Genomic DNA, 22,779 nt, shown 5'->3' with positions numbered 1-22,779 from the left:
AGCCCATGGAGATTTATACTGTAATTTACAGTCAGAGATATTTCTTTCTCTATATTCACTCTCTGATAAGAGTGTCTCATCCATTCATTCATTTAACAGACTGACAGTAACACAAGGTTTCAGTAACATCTTTATTCTTATCTTTTCCTCAAATTCTAATGAAAATGTACTTTGTATGTCTGTATCTGTTTTGCTACAGTAAATTATTGTCATTTAAATGATGTATTTAACTGATCTCACTGTATTTCATAATTACACACTCACATCTATACACACTTACACAACAGACTTTTTTATTGCTGTTACCATTGAATGAACTCAGTGTGTTTTTCCCTATTGACTCACCCAGTTACATTCTGCCTTGTCTCACCTGTTATGTCTTGTTTCCCTAATATAAAAGCACTTCTGTTACCACATAGTACAAACCACCAGTGGGGACTGTGAGGATGCAGGGTAAGGAATCAGTATTGGTGATGTCTTTTTGTACAGTTGAAGATGAACAAGACACACACAGATGTGTTTAGGCTGTTGAATTATATAAGTTCGACAAATGTGTCCATACTGCTTCTTTTCATTCTTGCCAAACACTGTATACTGTACTACTGATTTCACTCTAGTATTCTCTTATGTGGATAAAGCCATGCCAATCAGTCTGACTGTCTACTGTAATGTTTAGCTGGACTGAAAACGTGCACATTCTTGGTCCCTTCATGCAGACTAGTTCTCTGTAACTTCATAATCCCAAGTCTCATCCCCCAAACCTGTGACATCCATGAGATTCTGTGGCAACTAATTGAGACGTACTAGTCAAAATGTCATTCATTAGTGTTTTTTTATTAGCTGTGCCCGTTCAAATCACTCTAGGTCTGTAACAGAAAACTGCAATGGCAGATACATCTAATGATTTTTACTGTGCTGTTGAACTGGATGCCTTTTGTTTTCTCCTCTTTCTTTCTTTTACTCTGAAAATACATTTGCTGAAAGGCACTGACAGTACTAGTAAATATATAGGGCAGGTAAATATATATATGTTCTTAAAGATTTCAGGAAATGTGTGTATCTTGGAAATGTATGTTGATACTGGAGCGAATCAGACCTGTTTTAATGTGTGATTGTAAAAAAAACCAAAAACAAGCAATTCTGATTTTCCTCTTCTCTCCTCTTCCATCACATCTCATGTGGAATCAGGAGTAGGTCCACCATCTAGTGGCTGCATCTGAAACATACTGGCTTTCTTCAAAATGCACCCACCTCATTCTAAATGCTGTGGTCTCAAACGTAGAAAATAAAATAGTACTCATGTTACTTCTGTGGTAACACAAATAACTCCAAGCCAGTCATTTGAAGCTCATCCATACTGTGCTAATGATACTAATAAGGCTAATGACAAAGAGGATCCTCTGTTCTCCTTTCATGTCAGCCACGAAACAAGAACAACATCTCCCTTCCTTAGGACAGTATTGAATGGATTTTGGCTTCAGAGCGTTGCTCAATTCGCTTTGAAAAACTAGTTGGTTTTTTTTTTTTTATCATGAGAGAGGAAGCAACTGGAGCAAGTGAAAGAAAGCGGGAAAAGGATTGTTTGGAGTCAGAAACACATTTCAAAGGCTTCCCCAAAAACAGCCTGCGAAATCTGAGATGAAACCAGCTAATAAAGCGCCACAGTGCAATAAATAATGCAACAAGAGGAAACAACATGAAAGATCTTTTCATCTCCATATAGAGAGGAAAGGGGAAAGGAAGCAATAAGAATGTGTATACGCTCAGTTCTGTAGTCAATACAATAGTTTGTTGGACTTTCCTTTGAAACTTTGGAGCATTGGGTCAAGAGGAGAAATGTATTTCTGGTTTACAGTCTTGACAGTGTGCTTAATTAAAGTAGTGGCAAAAAAATGAAAAAAAATACAAACTAAAATGTGTTTTAGCTAAGTCTGAGCCGCAAGAAACATAATGACCTTTGACACTTGACGTCTGTCTCTTCTTTTGTATGTACTGGTCTTCACACACTTTGCTAGTTCGCTTATTTTCTCTTTGTTTGATTAGTGTTGAATTTGTTCTTTTTGTCATCACTCCATGTGGATAAAATCCTATCTTTTCCCTCATTTTGGCTCTAGAATATGCTTCTGCTCTCACTGCAGCCTGTCTCCCTCCTCCAGTTGTAAAGCAGAGCCAATTCTTATGACTCAGTACAATCAACAGGCCAAAAAATCCCCTCGCACCCACCCAAAATAGTTCTGTCCACCAGCTGACGGCCAAGGACAGAGATCAAACCAACCACAAAGCGCGGGGGTCGAAACAAAAGCAACAAAAGAGTTTCCTCTCCTAATCTCTGTTAAATTAGAATAGACGTGCGTAGCAGTGTGGGCTTCCTGGAGAGGATAAAAGGGCTTGAGTGGTGACTGGAAGTGGACTATGTGGTTATGATATTATTAATAAAGGCGGCTGGACAGGGTGGAGGGTGGACAAGTGCTTAAGCTGCATGTGTGTTTGTGCATGTGCGTGTGTGTGTGTGTAAGTGCATGTGGCTGTGGGTTAGTGGATGAAAGTGACAGAGAGAGACAAAAGCAGCGGTACAGTTGTGTAACACTGACATCTTGTGACCAGATGTGCAAACTGAGTCACTAACTGTAAGGTGGACCACAGAGAGCAGTTGATTCCTGTTACGTCTCCATCCCCTGAGAGGACTGCTGTAATCAGACACCCTAAATCAGCTCCACAATCAACACAATTCACTGCGCAAAATAAACACAAAGAAATTCCTCAAAACCAAGCTAATGTGCTGTCTCTTCTGTTAATTAAAACTACTTGACACATTCATTTACAAACACATATTCTCATCTAATTATCACTTGCACAGGGAGGGGCCAAGCAAAATCCTCCATCATGACATATATATATATATATATATATATATATATATATATATATACACACACACACACAAATAGACTTTTTACATTATGATACCACTACATAGCCTTTGTACAAAAAATCCAGAACAGTGAGACCAAGGCAGTAATGTGTTTCTGGCTAATCAAGGAAAATATATCCTTGATAAATCATGGTACCTCATAATAATGATGCCAAAATTATAAATATCCAATAAAATTATAAAGCCCTGACAGCTCACTGGCTTCCAATATTGCCCACTCACAAATTCAGATACAGCAGATACAGCATAGGACACCTATAACTTACCACATAACTTTCCTTTATATGATAAGTTTTTAGTGGCCATAAGTTCACCCAGACAATCCAGACCACAACAGATCACTGAAAATACAACCATCTGTTTATTTTTGCTGTTTTTTACTGACGTGCGGCTGCCCATTCATATATGTAACGCTCAACACCGGATATATACATGTCTCTGTATACATAACATAATAATAAAATAATAATGAGATAGATCTACAAGATTACATAATGACGAAGGACCCAGTTGACATTGTATTTTGTGATGTAAATTCCCCTTGTGGCGCTGGATGTTGAGTGCAGTCAGTGGCAGTAAAGCACTGACACCAGTGGGAGGCGACAGAAGACAATTAACGGAGTATCTGTCTCTCTATCATGTCTGTGTCACTTAGTTCTATATTTTATATATATATGTCTATATTTTGAGTTTCGGTTCTAAATAAAAAAACAAGATAGCACAATAAAGTTTGAAGCCACATTTGTGTTCCTCCCTCATTGCTGAAGCGAGGGCATTGGGTCTCTGTCTGTACGCCAGCGCAGCCTCCGGGGTTCTTGCACGAAGCCTTCAAATCCTCGCAACCGGCAGACCGAGCATGAGAGAGGCAGGTGTGCGTCCAGTTTTTCTCTTTGCGAAGCGACGACCTCGTCATCTTTATCAAAACTTTATGCGTGCGTGTGAATGTGTGTGTGAATGTGTGTGTGTGTGTGTGTGTGAGAGAGAGAGAGAGAGAGAGAGAGAGAGAGAGAGAGAGATGGAGGAGTGTTGAGGGAGTGACAGAAGATTACTGTCGCTTAAGCTGCGTGCTTCTCGCAGCTCACCTGCTCCGGGACTTTATCAAACGCACCTCTTGATTTCTTACAGACGGAGCTCCGTGCTCCTCGCGCCGCCGAAACGCCAGGTGATGTGGATTAACTGACTCCCTCGCTGTTCTGAGGAAGGTTCGGCTTTTTTGCGGCGCTTTTCGAAGTTGCTCCACATCCAGGACGGTCGGGACGGCCCGCCCTGCGCTCAGGAGGGGATTAGAGAGGAGACACCCGCTACTCAGTAAGGTCTTTACACCTCCTTAATATACAGACAGCTAGACCGAATAACAACCGGACGTAACATGCCCTGAATAGATGTTTGTCAATAGAACTGTATTTTTTATTTTTTCCCCCGTTCAGTGCCTTGCTGTAAGCTAGCTAGCAAATGACGGTACTTTGGCTCGATAAACATCTTTACATTTTTTAAGAAAAAATAAAAATCTAACTCAAAAGTCTGTGTTATTCCACCGTCTCACTGTTATTATTTAAAGTTTAAGAAACGGAAGAATGACAACAATGAGAGTCATCTCATCATTAATAAAGTAAACAATTGGACACCTGCCCCCCCCCCCCAAAAAAAGAAATACTCCAGTTGGGGAGTGCAGGAGGTGAAAGGTGCCACCCATTCACGACTTCACCTGTTTAAATACACCTAAGTCATATGATGAAGGGGGGTGCACGGGAAGGGGAGGAGACAGGTTGATTAGAGGGGCTTTTAGGCTTAATTAGCTGGAAATGGACTGGAAAGTATGAGGAAGGGGGTTTTAGTGCTGGAGACGTTTCGTTCAGTTTAGACACAAACAGACTGAGGCATCCCCTGGCTCCTTTCAACGCAAATGACTCAGTCATTTTCTATATTCAACTGCTGCTAAAGAATTGATGAATAGACTAATATTACGTGGTCTGTGTGAAATCAAAATGTGTTTTACTAATGCATCACAAGCAGGAACATGCACAGCCACACAGTCAAACACTTATTGTACACATACACACGCGCGGGCGCGCGCGCACACACACACACACACATACTACTACATGCATTTTACAGTAAGATGTTGCTCCAGATATTTTGCTGCATCATGCTTCAGCCTTTTGAAACACAGCACACTGTGTGGATGCCATTGTAACATGCCAATACGGGGCATACTATGCTGCTGTGCATGGGGCTTGACTCCAAGTGCATGTGAACTGTATGTGCCCAGGTCAGTGGATGTGTACAGCATATACGCGTATCTGTGTTTCATGAAGACAACAGTACAAAGCGAACCCTGACACTTGACGCAGAATTGAAACAGAAGAAGAAGAAGAATATGAGGCTGGCAGTGTTCTGACGGCCCTCCCAGGCTTTACTAATTTATGATGTTATTTTTAGGCTCGGCTACATTTTTGATGCTTCGTATTTGTCAAGTTTAATACTGAGCGAAAACTTAGGGTGTGTCTGTCAACCTCTTTGTACGTAACTGCATGCACAGAAGAAAACAGGACACATACTCATACCAGTGCATACACAGACATCAGTGATGTGTGTGGATACTTTAAAAGGCCATTTGGCACTGTAATAACAATGATAATAATAATAATGATCAGGTGTATTAGAGTAGCATGCTTCCAGAGCAATGTGAACAAAGTGCTTTAAATTAAACTATGCACACATACATACACACACACACACAACTGCATTGTTCAGCATAGTCCCTGATGTAACCAAAGCTTCCTCAGCTCTTTCTTTACTGTCAGAGCCTCAGAGCTTTACACTCAATGGTAAAATAAGAAGCAGAGTCAATTTTTCTTATTTCTCCAAGCTAATTAAGTTACATATTGAACTCTCGACCCCAAAACTCACACTGTGCTATATTTAGGCTTCTTTTGAAACCTGAATATTGTGAGAGGTAAATCCCTTTAAAACATTTCTCAAAACATCTGAGGATGCGAAGGGATCAGAAATTTTTCCCAGTGAGCAAAAACTGGTATTGCCTCAAAAAAAATCCAGCTTTCCCTGACTTTCTACTGCACAGTGGTGAATCAGAAAGTAAGGAGGTTAAGAGGAACTGCTCTAATGAGGTCTAAAAGGTTTTAAGTCAACCTAATCTCTTCTGCCATATAGACAGCACTTTCGGCCAAGTTTGGCTTCAATCTAAAACTCCTGATTAAAGGGTTTTCTGACAACAGCAGAAAGAGATCTTTAAGCGCTTCTAGGACAATAGGCCTATCAGAAGTTATCCATCAGTGCTTATTGGACAGAGATGAACAATAAACTGATACCTGCTGATTCACTGAACTTTTACTGAAGATCTTACCAACATACATTCTGATATGTGTAGTTGTGTTAGCAGAATTCTGGGCAACCTCATGTAATACTCAAAGTTGTGACAGCACACAATGCTTATATCTCAGTTCAGTAGTTATAGTTTGGTGATTTTTTAGAATAGAAGGGAAAATAAATGTAGAGAATAACTTGTTCGTCATTTGTTTTTTAAAAATGCAAACAATGGCACATTGGCCATCATTCCTAATGGAAGGTCATTGGCATAGGGTCAAGAAAGAAACTTAACACCATTATCAATATGTCAGTAATGCCTTAACATTATTATAAGAGACTCCAGATATGATATATGATCTCTCCAGCATGTTTTGGGTCTACCCCAGGGCCTCCTACCAGTTGGACATGCCCAGAAGGTCTCCAATGGAAGGAGGAGGCATCCTAACCACATGCCTAAGTCACTTCAACTGGCCCCTTTCAACACAAAGGATCTCTAAGGCCTCCATGCAGAGCAAACTCAATGTGGTGGTCGCAAAGGCTAAAACCTGGGTGTTGGATGAGTTCGGGGAGACCATGAGGATGGACTGTCAATTGACCTCTAGGAGGTTCTGGCAAACCATCATGTCAGGAAGGGAGGCAGTGCTTAGCCCAGGCTTTTTTTAGTAGGGCTGGAGAACTTGGACCAAGGATATCATTGGCCAATGGAAGAACCTCTTTGAGCATGTCTTCTAAGGAAGAGGCAGAGCCTGAATCCTCGGGGGAAGCCTCCACCATATCCTTGGCAGAGGTTGCTGAGGTAATCAAGAAGCTCCTTGGTGGCAAGGTGCCAGGAGTGGATGAGATTTGCCCAGAGATGCTGAAAGCTCTATATATTGTAGAGTTGTTTTGGCTGTTCTTCAGTATCTCATGGAGGCTGGGGACAGTGCCAGTGGAATGGCAGACCAGGGTGGTGTTACCCATTTTCAAAAAAGGGGACCGGAGGTGTGCTCAAACTATTGGGGTAACACACTGCTCAACCTATGCCAGGGTTCTCTAAAGGAGGCCCCGACCAGTTGCTGAACCTTAGATTTAGGAGGAATGAGCGCCATTTAGATAAAGATGTTTCAGAGTCGTGGCATTATGCATGCTGGCTCACTGGCTTGGCTTACTAGGACACTTGATGGATCTGAACTGTTGTTAGTGAAATTTGTTCCACCTGTGCTTTTCCTGCTATGACCAGTGAAAATGTCTGTTGTGAAAAAGTGTGCTCTTGGATGAATAGACCTTTGTTTGTTTGTGTTTCTTGAGACAATAAATCACTTAAGCTTGGTTGAACAATGCTGGCACAGACTGTGTCAGTTTAAGGACTGAAAACCCATTTTACTACCAAATGATAGATCTGAGTGACATCAGAGGCCTACCGAGCCCTGGTGTCTTATTTCTGTTTGTCATACAGTTATGCACAAGTATAGGCTATTTTCATTATTGACTAATCTGGCAATTATTATTTAATAGTTGCATATTAATTTTGTTTCAATCAAATAATTGATCAATTGACTCACAACAACACTCCATTAGACTGTATTAGGCTATATTTGGTTATAATTTTCTCAGAGTATCTTCAGGTTGTTTGTTAAACAGTGCCAGAAACTTTGTGTTCTTGACAGGCTTGATATGAGGAATTTAATGGAGAAAAGTAGCAAAAAGGCCCATGAGATCTATTTTCCATCTTGCCAGCTATAAAATTTGGCAAGAGGACACATCAAGTAAACCAGTGTCAGAAACATCACCCTCATTAATGGACTTAAGTTACCAAACCCAGTCTAACAGCTCACATGGCAGTGGATTAATTACCCTACTGATCAGTAAAGCTAGTGGCTGCATGTCTGTGACTCACCGAAGGCTAATTGCAGTTGATGCCTATGAAGTCTGTTTCTGTCTTCCTCCCTTACTTCTCTCTCAGTATTATTAGACAGATATCTTACTAACAAGATGGGAAGTTGCCATCAGTCAGTTCACAAAAGGATTTCTGGAATAAATAAATAGGAGCAGACTTTGCAACATTAGATAGACAAAAATACACATGAATGAATATGATAGCCCCAGTGTTACCTTGTAACCTATTTTTATATTTGCCGTAAATACCCATTTATTTTATTGATGGAGTGGAGAATCGAAGTTAAATGTGTCTTCTGAATCAAAGCCAGCTATCTGCCCGCTGAGACTTGACGCTCATTAGAAATTGCAATGAATCAGCTAATGAGAGAATTACAACTCATCATCTAAACCTTCATTCTGTTTGGCTCTGTATACATACTTTAATGTAAGTTACATGTACTGTACTTGACCCTTTAGCATGTAAGACTTAAGAGACACACAATCATTTGTATACACAGTGTCACACAGCCACCCCATGTCAGTGTCAATTAAATGATAGACAATTACCTGAAAAGGTCATTAGGTTACGAGGACTGTCTGTGTGTCTGACTGTAGTTTGAGCTGCTAATTGGATTGTGTCCCCTCTCTGCTGCCTTTCGAGTAGTGAACATACATGTGCAAAAGAATTATTAGCTAATACAATTAATCTGACCATGATGCAACATTTATAGAATAAATGATCATTTATTTAAAAAAATAATAATCTCCTTCATGCTCCAGTTAGCTTTATCCTGTGGGACAAATCTCATGTTTATCATTCTTATTCGGATGCACAGTTTGCCAGCCTTTTGCGATTTCAGCAAAGTTCCACCTTCCTTCAACCTGAGAAGAGATCTGATCAACCAGAATAATTGAAAACACCTGTTTGGGTTTGCATTACCTTCATGTAATGTAATCTCTTTAAATGTAACGAATTTGAAGCAGGACTCCAGACTAACTTTTTTATTGGTGGCACTGGTGTCACCAATTTTCTCAGTTGGTTCCCAGCCTCCTATCCCTGTCTGCACCTGCGCTCTCATGATTAGTTGTGTCTGAGCTGAGACCTCTCATTGGCTTTCCCTCTGCACCTGCCTTCTCCTATTTCTTCTCATTTTATTTTTGTAATAACTGGCTAAAGAGCGCTTCATCTTTGTAACGCAGTAACTTCATTGCTAAATGCAGTGTTTTGTGCGTTTCAGCAGTGTGCCATGCGTGTGTATGTAAGTGCAGGCAGGAAGACTGCAGGTAGGTGGGCTGACTGAGCCAGTGAAGAAGAAAAAAAATCCTTCCAACTATAACCTAGTACATGTGGAGCACCAAATCAGCCTAATGACTAATGATTATGTACTCACATGAATGTGACCACGTGACATTTGAACTTGCACACTTTCAAAAAATAGTCATATACCATTGTGGTTGGAGCCCTGCAGTGTTAAGCTGTAAAAACAGCTTTTGTGCCCATTTTCTCCATTATTATGTATATGGTCTGTTCAACAAGTCCTCCAACCTGAATGACCATATAGGTCATATGTCCCCACCCTCTAATACAACCCATAGAAGTGTCTCCTGAAATAGTTCCCCCAGGCAGCAGGCATACTGGACCTTCATCATTATGAAGGGTCGCTCGTCATTTTAGTTGGGTTGAAATAAGTACCAAATAAGTTTTGGTGTGCTGAGATGATATATGAGAGGAGCCGCACTGCATGTTCAATGTCCTTCTAAACTTTGTCTCGTATGGTGATGGTCTTTGTGAGCACAACTGCAACTTGTGCTTAAAGATGAAGGTAAAAATAAACAAGGAGTTTGCGTGTGTATGTAAAAACAATAACAAATCATCAGCATATTGACACCACACTGAAAATATTTGCTGGGCAAAATGTCAGCCTTCAGATTTAGTTAGTTTAGAAGCTACACAGTTTGATTCTCCACAGACCACATCACTGTCAACAGCATTTACATTGATAAATTTAGGTCTTTGCAGAAGTCACTTCTCCTGTTAACAGGAACAGATACTTGCAAATGGTCATAACTAACATGAAGTAGTTGCAGATTTCTTGCAAGAGGGAAAGCAATGTGCAAGGAATGAGCAAAATATTTCCACTATAAAGTGAATACAGCTTCATACTGCAAGCAGTGTTTTTAAAATCTGATTTTAACCTTTATTTTGGTTTTATGGATTTTTAAAAAAAATACAATATTTCTCAATTCAGTGGTGGACAGTCCATAAGGAGAACCAGGACATTTCCTGGAGGTCTGGGAGTAATTTTGGCCTGTGATCAGGCAACTTGATCAGCAATAATGTAACCAGCAGGAATGAGTTGACTTCTTGCCTCACCTCGTGTGTATGATGGCTACCTGAACTGCTCTGGCTGCAGTGTGTGTCCACACTGTTGCTGCTGTAGTGCTGCTACTGCCAGCCCTATCTTTTTGCATTGTGTTTGACTTGGTTTTGGGCCATAATATTAATGATCTATTGTTGATGAGTGGTTGAAAGAGTGAAGTTCAGAAAGTTCTCATGTGACTTCTGTTCACCCTCGTTTAGAGAGAGAGAGAGAGAGGGAGAGAGAGAGAGAGCACTGGACAACCTCTTCCCCTAACCTAATGTTTTATAATATAATTATAGCCCACATGTGGTTTCTGCTATGGCTGTATAGTACACATGTAGCCTCCACTTTCTCATCATGTATGTTGCAAAAATGCATGTTGCAAAAATGTAGGATTTAGTTTATAATTTAATGTTGTTTTTTTTATATATATATATATCTGTTGGTCAGTCAATTTTTTGTATTTTGTAATCTGGATAACTTCCCTCCTGAATGAACATAGTGACCAGATTTATAACTAGTCTGGTACCCGTTACATCAACAAATAGAGTTAGCCTACAACGGTCTGATGTTTTGTAAGGGTGGCCTGGGATGGAGTCAAAATCATTTAAATAATGGGTTCTAGTTGTGAGTGGTATTTCCACATAATGCAACACAGACAACAAATAATCCACCTGCCAGGACGTTTAGAGTATGTGAAACTCAGTTACTGATAATAGCTATATTAGCTTCATATATAAACCCCACCCACCTGCTCTAAGTGGGTTAAACACTGAGAACCATTCCTGAATAATATTTGAAACTCAGGTCTGACACATAGACATGTGTTCTTTAGGTTTCCCTACCAGTCACACCCTCACCTTCTTCATGCTCCCTTCTTGTATCGCTCACATTTCCCTTTCTCATCTTTCCTGTCTTTGCTACCTCATGTGTTTCCTCGCTCTCTTTCTCTCTATGTCTCTCCCTCTCTTTCCCCTCATTCTCTGTCTTCCTCTGTGCGTCGGTATGCCTGTTAGTTGTTGTTAGAGTGAAGCGGCTGCATTATCTAGATACATTATTGATGCACGCAGCACTTTGACCAACGTGCACACGCGCGCCCTCACACAAACTTCATCCACTCACTCACATAATAAAAACATACATACACTCATAAAATCAAACACATGGTTGCACAGAGACACACACATACTCAATCACAAAAGAGCCCGTGCCTCAATTTGTTTTTGAATGTGAGTGGCTGCAAGAGAGAAAAGGGGAACGGCAGCACACGTGCATGCTGCCGTTTCCTCATGGCTCAGAGAACACAGCTGATTCTCCTCTGTTTTTAGGCAAAAAACGAAGATGTCACGCTGTTTGAAAAGCACACACTAAAATTAAGCCAACACTCCACTTGCTGCCTCGTGCTGAGCTAATAGTTTAGTGTTGTGTGCTCGCTTAACACCCTGTAGCACTTGGGGAGGAGTTGGAGACACCGAGGAGATGCAGGAAACAATCAATCTTTAAAAATAGCTAAAGAATGATGAAAAGAGACTTCAGAGATTCTGAAAAGCTGAGAAAGACAGCAGGAAAGAGGAGGGAGAATTATGAAAGAGAAAAGTACTGAGGGGTGAGAATTTGACTGGTGGGAAGGCAGAGATGGGAGGGGGGGTGGGGGGGCAAAACAGTTCCCAGCATCTCTTTTCCCAGGGCTTTGTAAGGGCCTCATTAAATATGGATGGTGTTTGGAGCAGTGCAGGGGCAAGTGGGACTCCACAAACAGCACAAGCAGCCAGGGCAGGCCTATCCTGCTGCGATGGAGCCCTGCTGTCTTTTTCACCTCGTCTGTCTCTCTGTCTTCCTCCTCTCATCCCTTGACTCACTTCACTGTCTTCCCCCTTTCTTCCTCCCTCCTTCGTTTCCCACCCAACTATCTATTTTCCGACCTTTCTCGCTGCCATTATTTGCGTCTGTCTATCAAACTCTCTGATGGGAAAGTGTGTCTTTTTTGCTGCCTGGTCTGTCTGTTCTTGTCTTTTCCCTTCACTCATTTTCTCTCATCCTCCTCTGTGTCCTCCTTTCATCCCCGCTCCTTTCCCTCTCTCTCTCTCTCTATGTGCTCTTCACACTCTGTTTTTCACTCTCTGTGATGATTACCGAGTTGTTTGATTAGTGCATGTGAATGAAGGGGGAAGCTCCTTTTCATTGTTTGCTCTCTTCATCATAGCTTTCCTGTCCTTTCAGATGAAAATCATGTATAGTGCATGGAACAGTTACATAGTAGATAATAATACTTCTGCACCTGCACCTTCATATCTATATCTTTCTGATTGTGTATGTGTTTGTCGATCCATCAATCTACAGGACAGTCTTTCCTATATGAAATGATACTGACTATGATTAAGACTACAACAACCCTTTTACTCTTCTGCCCTCAGGAAATGAAGACCAGTCACCCCGGTCCTCTTCAGCAGAGCGATGGACAGACAGAGAGCAGAGCAGGACTGTAACTGGTGCCTTCATGGAGCCCTGATACGCAGGGCAGAGAGCAGGTGTGTGTGTCTGTCTTTCTCAATCAGTAATCACAAATGTGAAACAGATTGTACACAAAAATAAAGATGACAGTATTGCAGGATTAAGAAAGCATAAGGAGAAAGTGAATTAGACAGACAGTGAGAGGTGTCTGATTTAGAGCCAGTCTGTTACCCTAAACAGTCGTGTAAGGTTGAGGTGAAGCTCAGTCTAATCTGGCTCAGCGGGTGTGACGCACAAAGGCACAGCCTGCAGACACACTCTGTAATCCCATTTGCCTGCTCTGTATGTTATTGTGTGTATCTATGTGTGTGTGCATTCTCAGAAGTATGCAAAAGTTGTGTATCAAATTGAGAATTTATTCGTATGCTATACTGTCAACTACGAAATATGCTCATAAACCATGGGGCTGTCACTGAGTGAAAAGTCAAATTTAAACGCATGACTAACTTGAACATACTCCGTTAGGCGTGGTGATATCCTAAATGTAATATTGCGATATATAATATTATTGCAGTGTTTTGTTTTTGTTTGGGTTTTTTTGTTTGTTTTTTGCAGGGGCCTCTAACACTCAATTATTATTATTTTTATAAGTCAAAGGGAGGATGTTTGAGTGGATAGATTGTTGCTGGAAATTTATATCAGTGACTAGGATTTGTCTGCACAATGCATTTACCTGAATCTCACATATAGGGATGGGATACAAATTGTTGTGATTTCAGTTAAATATGCATTGACTTTCCACAAGCTTTCTCTAACTTTAACCTTGCTTGGACCAACCTAAATGTAACAATAAAAATGTTAAAATTGCCTTGAGTGGCTGTTGTGAGTTGCTAAAATATTAATTCATTAAAAGTATTACAAACAAAACATAACCTCTTCATAAAACAAGGGTCTACTGTATATCTATGCTAGCAGCTCTGTGAGGCTTTACTTAGACACAGAGTTGCTTTAAGCTCAATTCTAACATTAGCATGCTAACATGTTCACCACAACAATGCTAACATTTATCAGGTACTGTATAACTTTTACCATGTTCACCATCTTAGTTAAGTGTGCTAGTATAACAACCCAAGCATTGGACAAATGATATGCTATTACAGATACATCATCTGGTGACCATATATGTCTGCACTATATTTTGTGCCAATTCACCAAGTATATTTTGAGATGTTACCTTTCCTACCACAATGCATTTGCTCTTATTGATTCAATTGATTAGGTGGTGGAATTTACTGTAGGTGTAAAAGTAAGGCTAGGGTTTGCAAGACTAAACTAGATGATAAATGACATTACAAAAACTGTTAATGTGTAAAATGCAAAGACACAGAAGAATATGGAGACAACATGAATGAATGAATGTACGAGAGAGCTAAGTGTTGGCTGTGGGGGATAATCTATAAATTCTGCTGCAGCCCCATTATCAGCTGGTGAGTGTGAGTGTGTATGTGTGTGTGTGTGTGTGTGTGTGTGTGTGTGTGTTTCTCTGCAGCATCTGGTACTCTGCCCTGGCCCAGTCTCAGCATTAAAGGAAAAATCCAACATTTCTGACAGTTTTATTGGAGAGGTGTGCCAGCTGAAATAAAACCCGACCACACTAACACCTGTGGAAATGTAATACAATTACTATATAATGTTAAGATAGAAGTTTGTGGGTTTTATAAAAAGCAGAGGCAAAAGGCTCCGTCAGTCAGGTGAGGATGAGTGAGCACAAGCAGAGGAATGTAAACAGCACTGCAGGTCGAATGCCAGGCTGAAATTAGCTAGTCGGACAAGTTTTATCCAGTATGGTTTGAATCAAGTTGAAGTTTGTTTGAAGTAAGATGTGGCCCAGCTCCACTCATAATTCACTCAAAAAAACACCAACCTACAGTGCACCTGTTTGGTATTTTGGTGACTCACCGTGTACCAAAGTGGGTAAAGAAAAGGAGGTGTTATTGGCATTCATGCAGAACACTACAATTAAAAAGGGAAGATAGTAATCGTAATAGGCCAAGGGTGTGGAAAAATGGATGTATTATCTACCATATAGTAGCTAAATCAAATCATCACTAATTTTGTGAAATAATGCAGCTGAATCCAACAAAACATGAATTTAATTTTGTTATACTGAAGTCCCAACTGTGTGTGTGGGTGTGGACACAGTAACACACCCATGAACATGCCTGGTCTGTAGAGGTTGTCCAGGTCATTGAAATCTAAAATATATTTTAACAAATAGATACAAATGTTAGCCTTTCATTATAAATTGAATTATTGGATGATGTTGGAAACAAAAGATGATGTGCAAAAAATATGATAGCATAGTGAGAAAATAGTGATGTGTAATTCTCTTGTGTTGGAAACGCAGAGAAACAAACAAACGTGAGAAATCTGATTCCACCCACAGCTAAACAGTAATCTAATAGAAAGAGAGGGAGAGTGACACACAAGCAAGGGATTGCATGGTGAACAGTGGGATAGTAGCACAACAATGATGTGAAGAGACAACAGCCGATTATCTAGATACAATCCAAGGAAGGATCAATGGGAAAAGCTTTGCTTTTCAACAACATGCCAAATTGCCTGGTTACATAAACAGTCTAAAATTTAGGGAAATACAGTTGTTTGCTGTCTCTACATACGATAAAGAAAATAATACAAATGTAATCTCTAACAGGCCTAAAAAAAAAAACTGGACGCAGCACTTTAACAATGTGTCCACACTGTATCTCCTTTAATTTATTTAAGAAATAAAACATATAAAACTGAAATTGAGATAGATATATGTAGATGATTCAGCAGACGCAAGCTTATTTCTTACACCTGTGCTCTCTGTGTGGTTGCCAGATTGGTTTTGTGTTGTACCTCTGCCAGCAACAATATCCAGGTCACTACGTAGTGCAAGTACCTGGCAGCACACATTGTATCTGTAGATCCTTTATAGAGGTTGTGCCGATGATTAAATTTCTGTAAGTCAAGATAAAACTCCACTAGTTCCTCATGAGTTGATTAACAGGACTGGAAAAGAGAAAAAAAAATCTGCTGCACTTTTTTCATATTTTCATTACTACATAATGAAAGCTCTCTAAACAAGTTCTCTTAATAATATTAGACTTATCAGAACTGTAAAAACCAAAATGTTGCACACCATTATACAAAAGGTCAGTATTTTTCTACATACATTTTATAATTTTGGCACAGAATAATAAAGAAAGTAACAGTTTTGTTGTCCAACAAAGTGCAACACACATCAGCAGCTCTTTACTCTTTTTACTTTTACTTTTGACTAAGATTAACAGGTCCTGCATCTGTATCTCTGAACTGGACATACAGTGATGAAACTGATTTTGCTGTTGATCTCCTGGCAAGAGTACAAACAAAATGTATTTCTCCAGATGTTGGGCTCCTGATTAAAAAGGAGGTTTTTTGGGTTGTAAACTGTGGCACAGTTTGGTCTCTGGGTGTGAACAGAAACTGGACCCACCACAGGATTGTGTGATGTGTTTTTTGTGCTTGTGTCCTATTCTGTGTCTTATGGGAGGTCCTCATTAAAAACTCTGTCCTCCACCACTGCTACAGTACAAATTATCTTGGATATGTCTTGTTTTGAGCTGTCCATCATTATTTATCAAATTTGAGGTCCAGTTGCAGTTGCTGACTAATAATGTTCACAACCCTCTCTGTTGGCTCTTTGTTACCACCAGAGAAGAAAAAATAAATGCTGTGGTCTTTGTAACTTTGTTGGTAATAAGTCAGTGTGAACACTAAGTAAACATGAACTAAAGGGCAACAGTGTTTTGTTCTTTGGTGAGTGTAGTGAACTACAGGCGTCAGTAGAAACAGTCACAAGCCTTCCTTTTCAAATCTTTCCAAATGACTACTAAATCTCTTCTTGCAAATGGACAATGAGAAAAGAGAAAGAGAAAATGCTTAAAATTAAATCTTTACATAATGAGAAACTGATAGTGATGACTGAAAGAGTCAGCAGTGAATGCACGGTATAATATTTATGAAAAGTGTCAGGTTGAGAAATTAGATTTGTCTTGTGATTGATGTGAGACGGAAGTACAGTATGATATTTCCTGCATCCTCTAATATTACACTTTAGAATAAAAACTCTGGCAAAATTTCCTGGCCCTGTCTTGTCTTGACTTATCATGAAGGCTGCGGTTTTCCAAACAGCTCTGCGGTCTCAAATCTGTTTTATCAGAGTGGATTGGATCAGACCTCTGGGCTTGTACTTCATCAGTATAGTCAATCAAAGCCACTTAGGAAGGAAAACACGTTTATGGGATTACAGGGGATTGGCTGTGTATGAAGGCTTTGTCCCAGTGTTTGACATGTGAAATGCACAGACATTTGGCTGTAATCCATCCCAGATTATCCACTTTTAGAAGGAAGCAACTCCTCTGGAACTCCACGATTTCAGAGATGCAGGGCCGTTACGTCTCTTTGTATTTGTGTATGTATCTGTTTCACTCGTGAGGTCACCGTGCTGGTGAGCTAGTTGGATTATTGGTGAACCTAACAAAACTGAGTACACTGTATTGTGCCCCTGTAACCTGAGACATGAGGTACTGCGAGCAAAGCAAAGAGGAAGAATGAGATATGGACAAGTGAGGGGCAGAAAGGATGAAAAGGGAGAAAGAAAGATTGAAGCAGGAGAGGGGTATTCACAGACAGATGGATGGATAATGTGCTTATGACTCAAGATCCCCCAGGAGACATTGCTGTCTGGCTGTGTCACTCACCACTTTCATCACTAAGCCCTCCCCCTTTCTCACCTTCTTTTCTCTCCTCCTCTCATTCATTTTCCTGTGCTCGTCACATGATACTGTACCTGATGATGTACTGAACACATTGCTCGTCCTCCCCTCCCCTCCTCTCCTTTCCTCTCCTCTCTTGCTCTCCCTCCCCACCCTCTTGTTTCCTCTAATGGATGGTGCTAATGCCCATCATCAGCAGCGTCCTTCTGGGGGAGATTCCTTCCTGCAGCTGCTCACTGAGGCACACAGCATGCCTGCTGAGATCATTCACTCATTCATTGGATTCTGCTTTTTGCCCTCTTTACAACACTTTTTACAACAACTTTACTGCTTGTGGTTGGAGAGCTCTGTCTCATTTATCCATCTATTCATATTTTCATCCTTACATTCATTCATTCATCTTTTAATCATTTGCTTATCATTCATCGGTCCAATTGCTCATCTTTTCTCTGTGAACGTATCCATTTTTTGCCCACTGTGTGATTACTTCATTGCTAAAATAAATGAGTAATTCATTCATTCATTCAGTTGCTCATTCACTCTCTTTCTGTTCCATCTATCATTCATAGTAAGGTGATGCTTGCTTCATGAACGCTCACTGTCAGTGTCTATCTCCCAGTCACAGTCGAGTAGATTCACCCTTTGATGATGTGAAAGGGGTATCAGGTATCACATAATGACCAAGTCTTTGTCTGACGGCCTCAGATGTGTGTGTGTGTGTGTGTGTGTGTGTGTGTGTACTAGAGCAAATACGCTCTAGTATTCTTGTATTTCTTGTACTTTTGCCAAGTGATGCAGCAGAAAGCACTTGCTGTAAAGAGAACACATCTTTGCTTTGTCTGAGTGGTTTTTGCATTCCTTACTGTGAAATTAATGTTCAATTGTATATTTTGTATTTACATTGGTAGATCTGCACTTGTTTTGTTTTTTATTTGTGGTTAAAGGATAAGTTAATATTTTTTCATTACTCATATGCATACATGTATATTGGAAGAGTTCCTGGTTGCTGTAACCTTTCCTCTTGTTTATACTGGCCACAAGGCAATACATTGTAAAAGATGAGGACAAAATGTATTCTATGGTTTAACCAAAGCTAACACAAGGGGTAAGCAGCTGATTCTTCCACTGGTCCTCCACTGACATGTGGCCAATTGTCCTCCTGTTAAAAAAAAAAAAAAAAAAACGCAGTGAGACTGTTGTTTTTTTCCTGTGTTTCTTAAAACTGTTCCACAACCTTAAACACACAGTGTGTAACTTCTGCTGCTCGGGGTCTCTCAATCAAAATAAAAATGAAAGACGGCATCGAATAGCATGGGATCATGGGAGTTGTTGTCTTCACCACCATTGCCGTAAGCTTCTCCTGGTTTGGATTCCTTCAGTGTCAGTCGTTCAGGAGGTTTTTTTATCCACAGAGGTATCCACTCCATAACAAACAGACCAGGGGATAAAAAACAGAAGAAACAATGAATAAAGTAGTTTCACTTAAATCAGTGATTCACAGCAGTGTCGCTTAAGCATAGTGAATATGATGTTACTGACAGGCAACCGAATGATATAGACCATTACCAAGATTAAATTATGTATTCCTCTGGTTTAAGAATTGCTGGAAACATTTGGGATAATGTAATTACACAACTCAAAAAATATATAACAAAGATCTAGTCATTTTTAGACATGTTAAAGTGGAAAAGTTACATATTATAACTTTAAGCACATGTTTATTATTGTAACCATGACAAGAAAGGTCCAGTATGGCTGCTACTGGTATACTCCCATGGGTTGTATCCAAGGGAAAGAAAGAATGACCTACACCATGGTCTAGCTGGAGGACTTGGGATTGTAACACAAAGTAAATTTTCTAACTCAGAAGGTTGATATTGGATTTGGCTGTACTTTTGAGTCCTCCATCTCTGACATCACATTTTAGGGTAATCACATCATGATCAATGTGGACAAATAGTGAAAAATCCAGGAAGGAGTCAAGGGTGACATTTGCTAAAGCCTGTAGGCCTATGTTCGTTATGTTCGTTAGCATGACGTGATCTAAAATATTGCAAGGTTCCACAAGGACCCATTAACTCACCACTGAAGGCCCATTAGCCTGACAAAACCACACAGACACCAGAGGCAACCCAAGTCCATTACATGCATCTCATCAGCCACCACAGCCTGTCAACAATCATTTATAAAAAACACCAGCCTCACAGCAAACATAACAGACATCCATTTGAAAGACACACCATCATTATTGGTTATTAGGGATTATTGATATTGATTTCTATACAGATTTGAATGCAAAAGGCAAGTAATTGGCTCATAACTCTAGCTAAGCACATATTGGGCTGCATGAAGCCACTAGTGACATCATTGTTGGCCTCAGCCCAAGTCGAAAACCCAGAAGTAACATTTCCAAGCCTATTGAGTGTGTGTGTGTGTGTGTGTGTGTGTGTGTGTGTGTGTGTGTGTGTGTGTGTGTGCGCGTGCATGCGTGTGATGTGTTTCTGAATCAAGTTCTCAAAATGTCATGTTGTATTGTGACTGTAAATATCTGATGAAGTTTGAATTTACACTTTGCCTGTCTGATTTGTCTTGTTCCTGGTTGCATTCTCAATCAAAACTTTTTTATCACATGACATTTTTACCTTTTCTCCAGGTAAATGGAGGTGCAGGACAGGAGCCGCTCCCCATCCCGCAGGACCAGCCGGGTGGAGCAGGTGGTGGGACGATGGCTGAGACGGTCCCGAGACTTAGGCAGCAGGTCTCACTCTCTGAGCAGGTGAACCTCTTCTCTTATTCAAAGTCATCAGTTCAATTCCCCATTTTATCCGACCTGTATGTCGTTGGACTGGGGAGTGTGAAAATATAGAGATCATGTCCATATTAGTGACCCACTATATTTTGTTATTGGCAATTGCTTCTATTATTTTTCTCCATATAATTCTAATATACATCAATATTAATTTCCTAACCACAGAATTGATTGTTACAACACAATTGTAAGTATTGTACTAAGATGTCAGTCAGAATTTACTGGACCAGCTGGACCACAACAACAGGGCAACCCCTATAAATACAACAAGTGTCTGGCCACTGGTCTTTGCTCTGTCAAAATGATTTGGCACAAACAAGCAGTGTTTCCAACTTAGCACCTTTGTTGGTACATTAACTGACTTTTCAGACAAGTTTAGCAATTTTCTTTCAAATAAAGCATCTGATAACAAATTCTCTGGCTGTATTAAAATACTTCATATGTGAGCACAGAAAGGAGGAGAGAGGCAAACAGATAAAGGGCTGAAACCAGCTGACACTAGGCAGAATGCAAATAGCCTACACTAGGTTTTGACCAAGTCTTGTTTTTATTTCTGCTCCTCTCCAGAGACCGGGGTGCAGTGGATGGAAAGACAGCAGAGTGCAGTGGCTCTGATCAGAGGAACTACCCCTTCCGCTTTAACATTCAGATTCAACTGGACGAGACGCTTAATTCTCATGGCCTCACTCTCTCCACCCAAATCCCCATCGTGGTGCAAGAGGTCACCCCAGGTATAACAAGATTCATAAGATGAAAACATAACAGTGGGAAAAAGAAAATTGGCACATGTATAGAGAAAATATTGACAGCTCAGCTCCTCCTGAACCCAACTGTGTGTGTTCTGACAGCTGATGTTAAAGGTGATGTCTATGTACAACCCTATATGTGGTCCTACTATACACATATATGTTACGCCCGTGTCCCTAAACCCGTTGCAGCTCTCACCCTGGACAACTCAGGAGTAGAAGAAATACATTATTACACAGCATCAGGAAGTTTGGTTTCAGAACTGACACTGCATGTCCAGCTGAGCAATGTCTGCTCGGTTCCTCTCCACCAGCTCTGACTCCTTCTCCCACAGAGATCCCAGACTGAGTGCCAATAGCCAGTTTCCAGTGCCAGAGTCTGCAGTGCTTTGGTCTGCCTTGTCAGTACCTCCTGCCCAACAGGCACAGCTGCTACTATTCACACCCCCCAAGAGAGCTGCCCTGCAGTAGCTGTTCATCCAAGTCGAGGGAGAGTAGCCCAGGAAAAGAGAAGTGTCTCTATAGCCTCCATAGAAATGAATGTAACCTGGTGAGGAGCCCAGCAAACCCAAAGTGGTGTTACACCACTGTACTTCTGGGTGCTTGGTAAAGGACCAAGGGTCTCTGACTGGAGCAAAACTGGCAGATATGCAGGACATACTTGAGCATATTGAATGCATTGTACGGTAACAAGAGCTAAGCTATGTTAAGCATTTTTGCTGTAATCAGATGAATTGAACCAAAGCTATGATTTGTTGGACTGAAAATAAGGATTTTTAAAAAACTATTTAACCAAAATACATTATTATTTATTTTGCTATTGAAATGTAAACTCAGACAGATAGCTTCACTGCACATCACTGGCATTCAGTGAGGACAGAAACACAGTCCTGTTAAATATATTCACTTCTACCAGGAACGTGAATCTCTTATCTTACTCTCTTAGTTGTCTCTAAAACAGAGCTCTAATGTTGCATAGAATAAGTCTCCCCAGCACATGAAATGGTGGAGCTGTGCCAGAGCACTGCAGGCCACTGACCAGTGCACTAAACAAACTGTAAAACGTTGAACCTCCAAGGGAGGCTGATACTGCATACATGCACACAAAATCACATTAAGAGAGGAAACGTACTGGGGCTCTGATGTTGTGCATGCATGGTGTGTGTGTCTGTATGTGTGTAAAGCATCTTCGGGATAATGAGGGGGCAAAACAAAGTAAGAGCTTTTCGAGGAATATGGAGTTTTTCACGCTTGATTGAGGCTCTCAGGCAGCACTTTATACCGTCCCCTAGAACCTCTTCCTAATGTGCTTACTGTAATGCAATACATGGGTATGGGGTTGATTCTAGTCTATGTAAAGGAGGTGGGAGATGCATGCAGTTGGAAGTCTGTGCCACAAGCACAAGTCAATGTGAACAAGGGCTCTGAACTAAATCAATTTACAGGGACATTTACAGGGTGTGTGTCAGCTGCATCTCATGACACAGAG

The 22,779-nt window shown here is 40.5% G+C and overlaps 1 protein-coding gene across 3 annotated transcripts in view; it reads left to right on the top strand.

The window, feature by feature from the left end:
- The first annotated feature begins 3,281 nt into the window (after positions 1-3,281).
- The window catches only part of LOC139635866 (uncharacterized), a 40,437-nt gene continuing 20,939 nt past the window's right edge, over positions 3,282-22,779 (top strand). Inside the window, exons 1-5 of one of the 3 annotated variants that reach the window (XM_071503398.1) lie at positions 3,282-3,801; positions 4,058-4,245; positions 12,894-13,007; positions 20,389-20,511; positions 21,112-21,275. In XM_071503398.1, coding sequence (XP_071359499.1) covers positions 20,393-20,511; positions 21,112-21,275 — 283 coding nt within the window. In that variant the 5' untranslated portion in view covers positions 3,282-3,801; positions 4,058-4,245; positions 12,894-13,007; positions 20,389-20,392. The other 2 variants (XM_071503399.1, XM_071503397.1) reach the window with 2 other exon arrangements.

The sequence above is a fragment of the Trachinotus anak genome, unplaced genomic scaffold (genome assembly GCF_046630095.1).
Source record: "Trachinotus anak isolate AG129_WGS33_773 ecotype Australia unplaced genomic scaffold, CSIRO_AGI_Tana_v1 ptg000019l, whole genome shotgun sequence".
Classification (NCBI taxonomy): Eukaryota; Metazoa; Chordata; class Actinopteri; order Carangiformes; family Carangidae; genus Trachinotus; species Trachinotus anak.
Note: the sequence above shows the minus strand (reverse complement) of the source record. Positions and strands in the feature narration are given on the sequence as shown.